The sequence below is a fragment of the Rhinoraja longicauda genome, chromosome 8 (assembly GCF_053455715.1).
Source record: "Rhinoraja longicauda isolate Sanriku21f chromosome 8, sRhiLon1.1, whole genome shotgun sequence".
NCBI classification, from domain to species: Eukaryota; Metazoa; Chordata; class Chondrichthyes; order Rajiformes; family Arhynchobatidae; genus Rhinoraja; species Rhinoraja longicauda.
The window spans coordinates 73,352,442-73,368,059 of NC_135960.1; the positions used below are offsets into that span (position 1 = coordinate 73,352,442).

General features: G+C 47.8%; 1 protein-coding gene across 7 annotated transcripts in view; it reads left to right on the top strand.

Annotated features, from left to right (window-relative positions):
• LOC144596108 (cyclin-dependent kinase 2-like) overlaps positions 1–15,618 on the top strand; it is a 36,159-nt gene that overhangs the window by 19,127 nt on the left and 1,414 nt on the right. For 5 of the 7 annotated variants that reach the window (XM_078404277.1, XM_078404278.1, XM_078404279.1 and 2 more), the window contains one exon: positions 11,516–11,719. In XM_078404277.1, coding sequence (XP_078260403.1) covers positions 11,516–11,719 — 204 coding nt within the window. Of the gene's footprint in view, positions 1–11,515; positions 11,720–15,618 lie in introns of those variants that run through there. The other 2 variants (XR_013547568.1, XM_078404282.1) reach the window with 2 other exon arrangements.

Here is a 15,618-nt window from a genome sequence, read left to right on the forward strand (position 1 = left end):
CTTTGGGGCCGTACGAATGCCGAGGAGGACCCAAGGCAGCTGGTCAGCCCAATCGTGGCCGGTCAGGCGAGCACAGAGGGACGCCTTCAGCTGCCGATGGAAGCGCTCAACCATCCCGTTGGACTGGGGATGATAGGCGGTGGTCTGCTGTAAGCGAGACCCATATAGCTGTGCCAGCGCGGCCCAGAGGGACGAGGTGAACTGGGCCCACCGATCCGTGGTGATGATAGCCGGGACGCCGAAACGGGCCACCCAATGCAACGCCAGGGCCCGTGCACAGGAGGCCGCCGAGGTGTCCGACAACAGGAGCGCCTCCGGCCAACGTGTAAACCGATCAACCACCGTCAGCAGATGAGTATAACCCCTAGAATAGGGCAATGGACCCACCAAATCCACATGGATGTGGAAAAAACGGACGGGGGAACCTCGAATCTCTGGTATGGCGGCTGGACATGGCGATGAACTTTGGAGGTCTGGCACGGAATGCAGGCAAGTGCCCAGGCTCCCACCTGCTTCCGCAGGCCGTGCCAGACAAACCGGGCGGCCACCATGGCTGAAGTCACCCTGATGGACGGATGTGCCAGGCCATGAATGGCCTCAAAAACCTTACGCCGCAGGGCGGCAGGCACCACCAGGCGAGGGCGTGGAAGGGAAACGTCACACCACAACTTGGTACCTGTGGGGCCACACGCCACCTGTTCCAAACGCAGTCCCGAGGCTGTGGAGGGGTACACCGCGGCAGTTCCTTCCAGGCGCTGAGCCTCTGCTAGCTCCTGGAAATCCACCTGTCCGCCTACCACGGCTACGGAGGGAATGGTCGGCCGGGACAGAGCATCAGCAACAGCATTAAGCCTACCCGCAATATGGCGGACATCGGTGGTAAACTCCGAAATCAGGGTGAAGTGCCGCTGCTGGCGAGCCGACCACGGATCAGAAACCTTAGCAAAAGCGAATGTCAGAGGTTTGTGATCCGTGTAGGCCACAAAAGAGCGGCCTTCCAAAAAATAACGGAAGTGGCGGACTGCTAAATAGAGGGCCAGGAGCTCCCTATCAAACGCACTATATTTGAGCTCGGCTTGCGAGAGCTGCCGGCTGAAAAACGCCAGGGGCTGCCAGCGACCTTCGACCTGCTGCTCCAAAACCCCACCCACCGCCACGTCTGAGGCGTCCACCGTCAGAGCCGTGGGGGCGGAGGAGCGCGGGTGCACCAGCATGGTGGCTTTGGCGAGGGCCTGTTTGACCGCGACAAAAGCCGTCTCTGCAGCTGCGGACCATACCAACTCAGCGGGGTTACCCGCGAGGCATTGAAAAAGGGGGCGCATGACCCGAGCTGCTGCAGGCACGAACCGGTGATAAAAGTTCACCATGCCCATGAATTCCTGCAAACCCTTGATGGTCGTAGGGCGTGGAAAAGAGCGGACCACGTCCACCTTAGCTGGCAAAGGAGTGGCACCGGCCGGTGTAACCCGGTGTCCCAAAAAATCTACCGCCGACAGGCCGAATTGGCATTTGGACGGATGGAGAATCAGGCCGTGGTCTTGCAGCCTCTGGAATACAGTGCAGAGGTGGACTAAGTGCTCCTGGACCGAACGGCTGGCAATCAAAATGTCATTGAGGTAAATAAACACGAACGGCAAACCTCGACCCACACGGTCCATCAGACGCTGGAATGCCTGAGCTGCGTTTTTAAGGCCGAAAGGCATGCGCAACCACTCAAACAACCCGAACGGAGTAATGGTAGCCGTCTTTGGAATGTCCGGCGGGTGGACCGGGATCTGATGATATCCCCGCACCAAATCGATCTTAGAAAAAATTGTAGCCCCCTCCAGGCTGGCTGAGAAGTCCTGTATGTGCGGAATCGGGTAGAGGTCCAGCCGTGTTGCCGCGTTAAGTCGTCGGAAATCCCCACATGGTCTCCACCCCCCCAGATGCTTTGGAGACCATATGCAAGGGGGAGGCCCACGGTCTACTCGAAGGCCGCACAATTCCCAGCCTCTCCAAGTTCAGGAACTCCTCTCGAGCCATGGCCAGCTTGTCGGGTGGGAGGCGCCGTGCCCGGGCAAAAACCGGCGGCCCCTCGGTCGGAATGAAATGCACGACCCCATGCTTCTCGGAAGGTGCATCGAACCGCTGAACGAGGAGCTGCGGGAAGTCCGCTAGGACCGCATTGAACTGGCCGGGGGCCGTGGTAATGGCCTGGATCGCTGAACTGGTAGGGGCGGCGCTTGGAGGGGCCTCAGGCCCCGTACCTTGGGGCCGTACGCTAGCCGAGGGCTGCAGGCCCCTCCCGCGGACGTCTACGACCAACGAAAACGCCCATAGGAAATCCGCACCCAAAATGACCTGATCCGCAACGATGAAATCCCAACGGTAGGTCCTGGACTCGAAGGACAGGGACATAGCCCTTTTACCGTAAGTGCGGATGGGGCTACCGTTCACCGCAATGAGGGGCGGGCCCTTCCCCCCCGCTTGAACTTCGCAGTCATAGGGGGGCACAATACTCACAACCGCTCCCGTATCCACCAGAAAAACGATCCCGGTACCTTGGTCCGTCACATAGAGGCGGCAATTACGGCCAATGGAGACTGCCTCTACATTCGATCGGCACAGGCATTTCCCGGAAACGAACACGGGGCTCTGCAGCTTTGAGCCTCACTGCCCCACCGCCGATGGAAGAAACACCAGCCGCGCCTATTCGGCCTTGTTGCTCGAGCCCGCGACCAATAAACATGTTCCGCAGCCCCTTCTTGGCGGGCTGACTGCGAAATAACGGCCGATGCGTCGCTCTCTCGGCCGCTCCACCGACTGCCGCTGGGCCTCGAGACCCGATTAACCGAGTCGTCTCGGGTGTGTCGCTCCCTGACGAGCGCGTCTGCTTTCTCGGCGAACGCTACCGGATCTTCAAACGAGACGTTGGCCAACACGAGCCTGACGTCCCTTGGCAGTTTCTCCCGAAAAGCCGCTTCGAAAACCATGCACGGCTCATGGTCGCCTACCAAGGTCAGCATCTCGGTCATCAACTCCGACGGTAGCCGCTCCCCCAGCTCTGGTAAATGGAGGAGCTTCAGAGCCCGCTGGTTCTGGCTCCAGCCAAAAGTCCTCAGTAGGAGCCTCTTGAGCCCCATGTACTGCTCCGTTTGGGGTGGACTGGTCAGGTATTGACTGACCCGCGCAGCCACCTCCGACTGCAGACAGCTCACCAGGTGGTGGAACTTCTCCTGGTCTTTCTCCACCCTTTTAAGATGGAACGGAGATTCCGCCTGCACACACCACAGGTGCGGCTGATGGGCCCAGAACGGCGGTAGATGAATCTCGCCCGCGCTCGCTCCCGCCTGCGACATGCTGCTGCTTCAATTCCTACGTTCGAGGTCACCAATGTAGTGAGTCCAAACGAGCGATATTATCCAAAGACTTTATTGTCGATAAAACCCGTGACAAACGCAACACACTTACTTTTGGACACTCACTAACTTCGCTCGCTAATCTAATCTCTAACCCCAGTTTGGCGCCAGACACTCAAATACCTTGCGCTCCCGCACCACGTGATCCGTAAACCAATCCGAGGGTTCTAGACTACCTGGCCAATCCGTATGTCCCTACACCCTTTTAATTAATCCTTTTGTTCTCTGTTGAATTCTAAATTTCTCCAAGTTCTTCGATTTGCTGCTTCCTCTGGCCAATTTATATAGAGTCATAGAGTGATACAGTGTGGAAACAGGCCCTTCGGCCCAACTTGCCCACACGGGCCAACAATGTCCAAGCAACACTAGTCCCACTTGCTTGTGCTTGGTTCATATCCCTACAAACCTGTCCTATCCATGTACCTGTCTAACTGTTTCTTAAACGATGGGATAGTCCCAGCCTCAACTACCTCGTCTGGCAGCTTGTTCCATACACCTACCACCCTTTGTGTGAAAAGGTTACCCCTCGGATTCCTATTAAATCTTTTTCCCTTCACCTTGAACCTATGTCCTCTGGTCCTCGACTCCGATACTCTGGGCAAGAGACTCTGCATCTACCCGATCTATTGCTCTCATGATTTTGTACACTTCCATAAGATCATCCCTCATCCTCCTACGCTCCATGGAATAGAGCCCCAGCCTACTCAACCTCTCCCTATAGCTCACACCCTCTAGTCCTGGCAACATCCTTGTAAATCTTTTCTGAATCCTTTCAAGCTTCATAATATCTTTCCTATAATATGGTGCCCAGAACACAATATTCTGAATGTGGTCTCACCAACATCTTATACAACAGCAACATGACCTCCCAACTTCTATACTCAATATGCCTCTTCCTTGGATTTAACGCTATCCTTGATTTCCCTCGTTAGCCACGGTTGAGCCACCTTCCCCGTTTTATTTTTTTGCCAGACAGCGATGAACAAATTTTGGAGTTCATCCATGCGGTCTATAAATCTTTGCCATTGCATCTCCACAGTCAACCCTTTAAGTATAATTTGCCCGACTATCCAAGCCAATTCTAGTCTCATACCTTCAAAGTCTCCTTGCTTTAAATTCAGGACCCTAGTCTCCGAATTAACCGTGACAATCTCCATCCTAATGCAGAATTCCACTATATTATGGTCACTGTTGCCCAAGGGGCTTTGAACAACAAGATTGCTAACTACACATTACACAATACAGTCTAGGATGGCCTGCCCTCTAGTCAGTTCCTTTACATATTGGCTTAAAAAATCACCCCGTATACATTCCAGGAAATCCTCCTCCTCAGCTCTGTACCAATTTGGTTGGCCCAATCTATATGTAGATTAAAGTCACCCATGATAACTGCTGTACCTTTGCTACACACATCCCTAATTTCCTGCTTGATGGTGTCCCCAACCTCCCTACTACTATTTGGTGATCTGTATACAACTCCAACAAGCGTTTTCTGCCCTTGGCTATTTCGCAGTTCTACTCATACCGATTCTACAGCATCCAAGCTAATGTCTCTCCTTACTATTGCATTAATCTCTTTAACCACCAATGCCACCCCACCTCCTCTATCTTTCTGTCTATCCTTCCTGAATATTGAATACCCCTGCTTGTTTAGCTCACAGCCTTGGTCACCCTGAAGCCATGTCTCCGTAATTCCAACTAAATCATATTCCTTAACTACTAACTGCGCATTCAATACATCCACCTTATTACGAATGCTCCTCGCATTAAGGCACAAAGCTTTCAGGTTTGTTTTTCTTTTCTCCCTTCTACCTTTCGCTTCTGTCCTTTTATGGCCTCTGTCTCCTTGCATTGATTACCATCCCCCTGCCCTGTTAGTTTGAACGTGACCTTTCCTACACTCTCTTTCCATTAACTGAACGCATATGCTTCCACTTTGTTGACCCCCCTCCCACAGTTTAGTTTAAAACCACTAGCAAACCTGCCTGCCAGAATGACGGCCCCCCTCCAATTAAGGTGCAACCCGTCCCTTTTGTACAGGTCACCCCTGCCCCAGAGGAGATCCCAATGGTCTAGAAATCTAGATCTATGCCCCCTGCACCAACTCCTCAGCTACACATTCAGATCCCTTATCTCCCTGTTTCTACCCTCACTAGCACAAGGTACTGGAAGCAAACCAGAGATGACCACCCTAGAAGTTCTGCTTTTCAGCCTCCTACCTAGTTCTCTATACTCACGTTGCAGAACCTCCTACTCACCTTGAATTCATCATTTTTACATTTGTCTTTGTAGGATCAAGTACTGTAAGTGCTATTTAACTGCACTTTTAGAGTATCTTCATGATGAGCTAAACTGATTCAAGAAGGTGATTCACCAAAAGTTTTCAGTTTACTTTATGTGAGGTTGCATGCTATCCAGTCAGCAGAAAGACAATACATGATTACAATAACGCCATTTACATAAAGCCAGTAAAGTCCGATCGAAGATAATCCGAGGGTCACCAATGAGGTAGATAGTGGTTCCTGACTGCTCACTAGTTGTGGTAGGATGATTCAGTTGCTTGATAACAGCTGGGAAGAAACTCCCTGAATCTGGAGGTGTGTGTTTTCACACTTCTATACCATTTGCCTGATGGGAGAGGGGAGAAGAGGGAGTGGCCAGGGTGCGACTCGTCCTTGATTATGCTGCTGGCCTTGTCGAGGCAGCGTGAGGTATAAATGGAGTCAATGGAAGGGTTGGTTTGTGTGATGGTCTGGGCTGCGTCCACAATTTGCTGCAATTTCTTGCGGTCTTGGATGGAGCTGTTCCCAAAACAAGCTGTGATGCATCCATGCCGAATTTCCTAAGCCTTCTAAGGAAGTAGAGGCGTTGGTGTGCCTTCTTGGTGTTGATTCAATATGGGTGGTCCAGGAGAAGTTGTTGATGATATTGGCTCCTAGGAATTTGAAGTTTTCAACCATCTATACTTTGGCGCCGTCAATGCAAACTGGGGTGTGTGTACCACCTCACTTCCTGAAGATCACTATCCCCTTTGTCTTGCTGACATTGAGAGAAAGGTTGATGGCCGGGGAAGAGGCGAGGATCGGGGCAGTCATTGATCGGGGGCAGCTGGAGTGCAGGTAAGGGGTGACGGTGGCAGTAGCTCATTCCCTTGGGTATACACAGGTAGTTACAATTTGTGGTACTCATTAATGACTGGATGCAATATATATTTTACTAGTTTAATTGTGGCTAGTGTTTTGGTGAATATTCAATGAAATGAAAGAATGATAGCGATTGTATGCAAAGTGAAATGATGTGGGTATCTATAGAAAACAACTGTTTCTCACCTATACAGAAATTGGCTTGCAAACAGTTCTCAGGAATGGAACTGTTGCATAATCTGGAGAAAACCTGCTCTTCTAAACCTGTGGGACAGTATAAATGATAAATAAATATCACTATGTTTTGTTGGATCAGAAGTTATACAGATTGTTTCTTCCTTGCCAGAACAAATATAATGATAATCATGGCATTATTGTTTTAAATTGTGACAGATGTGCCAGCCATAAGTAAATTATGTAATTTATGTTAGTTCAATATAGATAGTGGTATAAATATTCCCAGATGGCATGTTGAGTCTTCTTCTTAGGTCATGGCTGACCATGGGTGATGCATCCTAGTTGGCTGCTTGCCCCACACCTCGGCTAGAGCAGCGTCGCTTGTGGGGAGGAGCCAGCGCTGCCGTCGCAGCTGCGGCTTGCCTGCAGTCCGTTTGTCTTTTGTGTTTTTTGTTGTTTTTGTCTGAATTGTAGTTTTAATATGGTGTAGGGTTTGTATGTTTTGGGGGGGGGGGGGTGGGTGGGAACGGGAACTGTAAAATTCTCTCTCCAGAACGGAGACGTGACCTTTGTTTCTGTGTCGTGTCTCCGTTCCCGCTGCGGCCTACCACCGGCCATGCACCTGGGACCACCTGGGGCTCTGGTTCGCAGAGCCCGCGGCCCGGACTCACCTCCTGCGGCGCTGGCTGCCTGCGGATGCTGCGGGAGCGGCTGCGACTCGTCTCCGGAGGCTCCGGCGCGGGCCGCGTGGATGTCGGAAGCCCGCAGGCCCCTGGATGGGGGCCGACATCGGGAGCACCGGCAGCGGCAGCGGCAGCGTGTTCGCACGCCCCGAATCGCGGGGCTTGGGTCGGCCCGTCCGGCGCGGCCTGGGATAGGCCGCGGGTTTTTCACCGCCCAGCGGGGGCTTCAATGTCAGGAGCCCCCACCGCCCCGACGTGGCAACGACAACAGCCTGACCGCGGGACAAGACGGCAGGGAAGAGAAAAGACATTCTGGCCTTCCATCACAGTGAGGAGGGACTGGAGGAGACTCACTGTGATGGATGTTTCTTTTTGTTTGGTGTTAGTTTGTGATTGTATATGTTATTGCATTTTTATTGATTAATCTTATTGGTCTTATTGTTCAACTGCGGGTAATGTTTCATTTCACTACACATTTATGTGTATGTGACAAATAAATGACTATTGACTATTGACTGAAGAGACCAATGTGGGAGTGACAGTCTCTGTCGCAAAGGTCACATTTGTGTGTGGTCTCTGGTCTGTTGAAGTTGCTGCGCTCCTTGTCTGCTGCTGCGTTCATCAGTTTCTCTTCCCCCGTTTTGAGATCTTGGTTCAGGGTACCTCTCCACCTCCTGCGGTCAGCTGCAAGGCTCTCCCAGGACTCCACATCGATATCGAGCGCCTTCAAATCTCTCTTGCAGACATCCTTGTAACGTAGCTGGGGACGGCCGATGGTTCTCCTCCCAGATGTCAACTCTCCATAGAGGATGTCTTTTGGAATACGGCCATCCTCCATGCGGTGGACATGGCCCAGCCACAGCAGCCTGCGCTGCCTGAGTAGAGTGTACATACTCGGAAGGCCAGCGCGAGACAGAATCTCGGTGTTGGACACTCTGTCTTACCAGGATATACCCAGGATACGGCGGATGCTTCTAAGGTGGACGGTTCTCTCCAGTCTGGCATATGTAGTCCATGCCTCACTGCCGTACAGCAATGTGCTGTTGACACAGGCGTTGTAGACTGCTATCTTTGTCTTCACTGTCAGCTTTGGGTTGGTCTACACTTGAGTTGTTAGGCGAGCGAGAGTTGTAGCTGCCTTCCCGATCCTTTTGTCAAGGAGAGGTTGTCGGTGGTGGTGGAGCCGAGGTACATGAACTGATGGATAGCATCGAGTTTGTAGTCGTCGATGGTGATGACAGGCTCTGTATCCTGCCCCAGGACGTTCGTCTTCTTCAGGCTGATGGTCAGCCCAAAGTCCTTGCAAGCCCGATAGAAGCGGTCCATCATTGACTGTAGTTCCTGCTGGGTGTGGTACACAACTGCTGCGTCATCGGCGAACAACATATCTCTGGTGAGAGCTTCACGTACTTTTGTCTTGGCTCGGAGGCGGGTGAGGTTGAAGATCCTGCCATGCTGAGTATATATTATGTATTACAGGGTTAGACTAGCTATTCGAGCCTATTTTAGCTGTTCAAGCCTATTTTATTATTCATTAAAAATGTGTCTGCTCTACAGCATGTTCATGTATCTGCCCTTGTTGCATAGATTCTACTTGTGTCTCTATTAAATGATGCTGTTCCCAGTAAATTAGATTGTCCTACAATTCTCATATAAAGGGCCTGTCCCAGTTCGGCGATTTTTAAGGCGACTGCCGGCGACTAGGCTGTCGCTGCACGTTTGCCGGGGTGTCGCGGGCATGGTTGTGAGTAGTCTCCAATGAGTCGTAGCAGTTCTCGGTCGTCGCGGAAATTTTATTCTGTTCAAAATTTTTCGGTGACAGCTGGCTGGACGCCAATGATCGTAGCTTGTCGTATCCTGTCGTGGGCGTTGTCGTAGGTTGTCGCCAGGTGAATTTGGTTGTCACCTTTTATAAGAATTTTGTTTGTTTGAATAAAGTAAATTTTGGACATTTTGACCAAAGATTGATGTTTGAAGTTATTGTATTTCAGAGTAGTTTCTCATGGCATCTCTTTCAAATATTTTAATTTCATTTATTTTGACATATAAAACAAAATAAAACAAAATCAAATAATTTAATTTCAGATGCTGGTTAAACTGAAGACAGACACAAAAAGCTGCAGTCAGGCAGCAGGTCAGGCAGCATCTCTGGAGAAAAGGAATAGGTGACTTTTGAAGAAGGGTCTCGACCCGAAATGTCACCGATTCCTTTTCTCCAGAGATGCTGCTTGGCGCTTTGAATCACTGCAGCTTTTGTGTCTGTCTCAGGTGTATAGGTTAATTGGCTTCAGTAAAATTGTAAATTATCCCTAGTATGTAGGATAGTGCTAGTGTATGGGATGATCGCTGGTTGGCACGGACTCCGTGAGCCGAAGGGTCTGTTTCCACGCTGTATCTCTGAAGTCTACTTGTTCCAAAATGACCACTTTGCGTAAAGCGGGAAATCTCCATTCTTTCATGGGTCAGGAAAGTATCGCGAATGAGCACCTTGTGTGGATCGACGTTGCTGTCGAATAGTTTTTTATCAGAATCAGAATAACCTTTATTGTCATCCAAAAAAACAAGTCTTTTGGACGAAATTCCGTTACCCACAGTCCAATAATAAGAGCAATAAAAATAAGCAATGACACACACAATCACAAACCAACATAAAACAAAAAAAAGAAATATCCATCACAGTGAGTCTCCTTCAGTCACCTCCTCACTGTGATGGAAGGCCAGAATGTCTTTTCTCTTCCCCTGCCGTCTTCTCCCGCGGTCAGGCTGTTGAAGTTGCCACGTTCCAGGCCGTGCCGGACGGTGAAAGGTCCGCAGTGGGCCGATCCAAGCCCCGCGATTCGGGGCGGGCGAAGACGCTGTCGCACATCGGGGTGGACGTGGCTCCCGACATTGAAGCCCCCGCCGGGCAGAGAAAAATTCCGCGGCCTATTTCAGGCCGCACCGGATAGTAAAAGGTCCGCAGTGGGCCCGACCCAAGCCCTGCGATTCAGGGTGGGCGAAGACGCTGCCGCTGCCGGAGCTCCCGAAGTCGGCCGATGGTAGGCCGCAGCGGGAACGGAGACACGACCTAGAAAAAAAAAGGTCAAGTCTCCGTTCGGAAGAGACAATTTTACAGTTCCCCCCCCCCCCACACACGGTACACAACCACAAAAAAACACTACATCACATCTAAACACTACAATAAAGACAATTAAAAAAAACACAAAAGACAAATGGACTGCAGGTGAGCCGCAGCTGCTGCGCAGCTCCGCCATTTTGAGCCATACGTGTTTGTCATGCAAAGTGGCCGAGCAGAGCACGGCAGTCACTTATGTAGGTGTGTAATGGTCGATTCTAGATGATCTTGGCATATATCCGCCCCCTGGAAATGAAACAAAGACATGCTGCATCCGAGTGATAATTCTATCCGCCCACAATTGTCAAATGCATGAATATTGTGTGAAATGGGAACTGTGTTTTCTCCTACAATCCTTGTGCCTTTTTTTGTGAGATAGATATACTGACTGATACCATTTTCTTATAGTGGGTCGCCGGTTGTCGTAGCTTGCCGTCGCCTAGGTGGTAGGTTGTCGTAGCTTGTCGTAGGCATTGACGTGGTCATTGTCGTAGGGTTAAAAAAATCGGTTTTTCTGCGATTTGCTATGACTTTGACAGTCGCCGGCAGTCGCCTTAAAAATCGCCGAACTGGGACTGGGACTAACAATAAAAATCATTATTTTAGAAATTCCCAGTATCCAAATAAACTACTTTGTGATATTTTAATTCATACATAAAACTATGTTTAAATTTTTTTTTCATTGGCTAATTTGATTGGCAATTTGGGATATTATTGTTAACCTTAACATTGCTAGATTAGAAAGGGAGCAGAAAGGGGTTCCACTACAGTAATAATCTAGTGACAAAACTAACAAAATGCTTAATGGATATTGTGAGGGAGATCTGGTCTTAGATATTATATATTACATTAATTTACTTCCAAAGGAAGAATTATCATTTGGAACCTTTGGAACTGTATAGCAATATAAATCATTTTCAGTGGAGAAGAAAGGAAAATAATTTTATAAATTTTTGATGGCCTTCAACACTTCCCCTTATGTTTTTTTAATTATAGGTTACAAGAAAACCTTTGTTTCCTGGAGATTCTGAAATTGACCAGCTTTTCAGAATTTTCCGCACACTTGGCACACCAAATGAATCTGTGTGGCCTGGAGTTACTCAACTACCTGACTATAAAGCAAACTTTCCGCGGTGGAGCAGACAAGATTTCAGCAAGATACTACCCAATCTGGACATAGATGGCAAAGATCTGCTGATGGTTTGTAGAATTTATGAATAAATCATTAATTTTAAATTGTAATATTTGTAAAGTTGTACCACATTCAGATGCCAACATTTAAGGAATGAGTTTGTACTGATACATTGTAACCATTCTACTGAAATCATGTTTTTGTAATGGTTGACCCAGTTGTCGGAAGTGTTGGGCTCGTGTTTTGATTTGAATCATACCACTCATAATTCAAAATTTTCAACAGTGTAATTATAGAAGTGCTCACTTTAAAATCTTTGAAATATGATAGAACAGCAGAGGTTCAAATATATGTCTTTAAAAGTTTATAACCGTGTTCAAGAGCCAAGATTGTTTAATCATATGCACCAGGAATGGATCAATAAAATTCTCTGAAATTCCTTCTTGTTGCAGCTTTACAGGCACATTAACGCAACAACACAACAAATAAATACAAAATAATCAATAGACCAATAAAACAATAGTACAATAAAACAATAATCACATCACTTAGCGTCACACTGTGTGGAAACAGGCCCTTCGGCCCAATTTGCCAATATCAACCAAGATACCCCATCTACATTAATCCCACCTGCCCGCGTTTGACATATATCCTTCTAAACATATCCTATCCATGTACCTGTCCAAATGTCTTTTAAATGTTGTGATAGTGCCTGCCTTATCTACCTCCTTTCGAATCACCTTCCATATACCCACCATTCTTTGTGTGAATAAGTTGATTCTCAGTTTCTTATTAAATCTTTCGTCTCTCACCTTAAACCTATGTCCTGTGGTTCTTGATTTCCCCCCCTCTGGGTAAAAGACTGTGCATTTACCCAATCTATTCACTTATGATCTTATATGCTTCTTTAAGATCACTCAATAAGATCACAACTCATCCTCCTCCGCTCCAAGGAATAAATTCCTAGCCTGCTCAACCTCTCCCTGTGGTTCAGTCCCTTGAGTCCTGACAACATTCTCGCAAATCTTCCCTTCATCTTTCCTATAACAGGGTGACCAAAATTGAACACTCTACTCCAAATGTTTTGTACAACTGTAACTTTACCTCGCAACGTCTATACTCGGAACTTTAACCGATGAAGGCCAATGTGCCAAAAGCCTTCTTGATTCCCCTATCTACCTGTGTCGCCACTTTCAAGGAACTATGTATAGGCACTCCCCGACTTACGTGAAAAGTGACTTACGTAATTCCGTAAGTCCACTGACACCCATGTGATCTTCACTTTGGAGCTTCCATGTGGTCTCCGTGTCGGAGCTCCCCTGAGATCTATGCGTGGTCTATGCATTGGAGCTCCCATGTGCTCTATGCTTCGGAGCTCCCACATGGTCTCTGTGTCGCAGCTCCCACGTGGTATCCGTGTCGAGGCTCCCAATGTAAATAACACATTTACGCATGCGCAGTAGCACCAGTTTCCGACTTACGTGACATCTGACTTACGCAAGGGTCCATGTGACGTAACGCGTAAGTTCGGGAGTGTACCTCTGCTCTCCAACACTCCCCATAGCCCTACCATTCACTGTGAAGGTCCTGACTTGGTTTGACTTCCCAAAATGTAACGCCTCAAACATATCTATATTAAACTCCTTTAACCATTCCTCAGGCCACCCGCCCAACTGATCAAGGTCCTGCTGCAATTTTTGATAATTATTTTCGCTGTCTATGGTACCACCCAGTTAAACATGCCTTGTACATTTTTATACAAACCATTGATATAAGCCACATACAAGTCAAGTCAAGTCAAGTCAATTTTATTTGTATAGCACATTTAAAAACAACCCACGTTGACCAAAGTGCTGTACATCTGATTACAGCACTGATCCCTGAGGCACACCACTAGTCATAGGCCTCCAGCTGAAAAACAACCTTCCACCATCATCCTCTGTTTCCATTCCATGAAGCCAATTCTCTATCCAGTCAGCTAGCTCTCCCTGGATCCCATGCGAACTAACGTTACAGAACAGCCTACCATGTGGAACCTTGTTCATATAGACAACTCTCCAAGACAGACGTAAAGCCCACCGTTTGACTTGTTTTTACAAAATGTTAAATGGTCAGCTCGACATAGATTACCACATCTACACCAAACCCAAACCTAGCAGGAGTTGACGAGGGCATTCGATTCAATTTGAGATACCAGCTATCAAGACAGATGTGTATAGCAATTCATTCTTCACTCGCACAATTAAAGCATGGAATAGTCTTCACCTTACTATAGTTACTCAACCAGACGCAACAAAACTTAAGGCAGGTCTTCTCCAAGAAGCCCTTCTTGCTTAAGTCCATACTCCGCCACCTCCAGTTTAAATTCCATTTGGAATATTTTGGAGGACCAAGAACCAAGAAGAACGTCTACAGCTTTGTCCTCATCAACCTTTTTAGTTACTTCTTCAAATAACTTAATCAGATTTGTGAGGCGTGATCTCCCACATGCAAAACCATGCTGACTATCCCTAATCAACTCTTGTCTCTCCAAATGCACATATATCTGATCCTTCAGAATACTTGCCAGTATCTCGCTACTATTGTTCCCAAGCTTTTCCTTGAAGCCCTTCTTAAATAGAGGCACAACATCAGCCTCCTTCCAGTCTTCCAGCACCTTACCCGTATCTAATGATGATTTGTATATCGCACCCAGGGCACCTGCAATTTCCTCTCTAGCTTCCTATAGTGTCTTTGGATATATCTGATCAGGCCCAGGAGATTTATCTACTTTCATATGCCTTAAGACGTTCAACACCTCCTCAACTGTAATATTGACTGTCCTCAAGATAGTTCCATTAACTGTCCCACGTTTCCCAGTCTTCACATCTTTCTCTACAGTAAACACAAGAGAAATGCTCATTAAGGACCTTCCCATCTTCAACACACAGAATAGGGCCCTATTCTATCTCAAGTCAACCTCTTTCCCTTAATGAACCTATAAATTCCCTTAATATCTGCTAGAGCTATCCTGCTCCATTTTTGCCCTCGTGATTATCTTCTTAAGTATGCTCCCTTGTTTCCAAAGCTCCTTCAGGGATACATTTGATCCCAGCTTCCTATACCTGACCCATGCCTTCTTTTTCCTGACTGCAATTTCTCTCATTAGCGACTACGGGTGCTGTCTGTACGGAGTTCCCACCTGCTTTACCCTTCACCCTAACAGGAACATGCAAGCCATGAAATCTTGTCACAACACTTTTAAAAGTATCTCACTTTATGGATGTTCCTATGCCTATATAGTTCATATACAGTTTATAATATGGGAATAAAATAAAGCAGGTCAGAAGGAAAGTGCATGAAGCCGGTGATTCTTGAAGAAGTTAGCCAAATTAGTCCCATTCTACTGTTCTTAGCCCAGACCTCTACTTCTATAAACAGCCTGCTCCAATCAGCCTGAGTAAATTCCTGTCCAATACCATCAAAGTTGGCGATGCCCCAATTCAGAATTTTAACTTGTCCTATCCTTATCCACAACTATCTTAAAGCTAATAGAACAGTGGTCGCTGGTCCCAAAAGGTTCCTCCACCAACTTCAGTCACTTGCCTTTCTCAATTTCCTGAGAGTAGATCCAGCTTTGCCCTCTCTGGTGTAGGGCCCTCTATATATTGCCTGAGAAAACTTTATTTCACAAATTCTATCCCTTTTAAAGACATAGCACTATGACAGTCCAAGTCTACCCATGATTATCGATGATACACATATCTCGGCCAGAGCCCTTAGAATTTCTTCCCTTGCTTCTTCCCACATCTTCCTAGAATATACATGGAATATACATGGAATGTACTTGGTCAGGCCACAGGGATTTATCCACCTTTTATGTGCTTCAACACCATTAGCACCACCTCTTTCCCAATGTTAATATGTTTCAAAACATCCCTGTTCTCTTTTCAGAATCCCCTAGCCTCCAAGAACATTTCCACGGTAA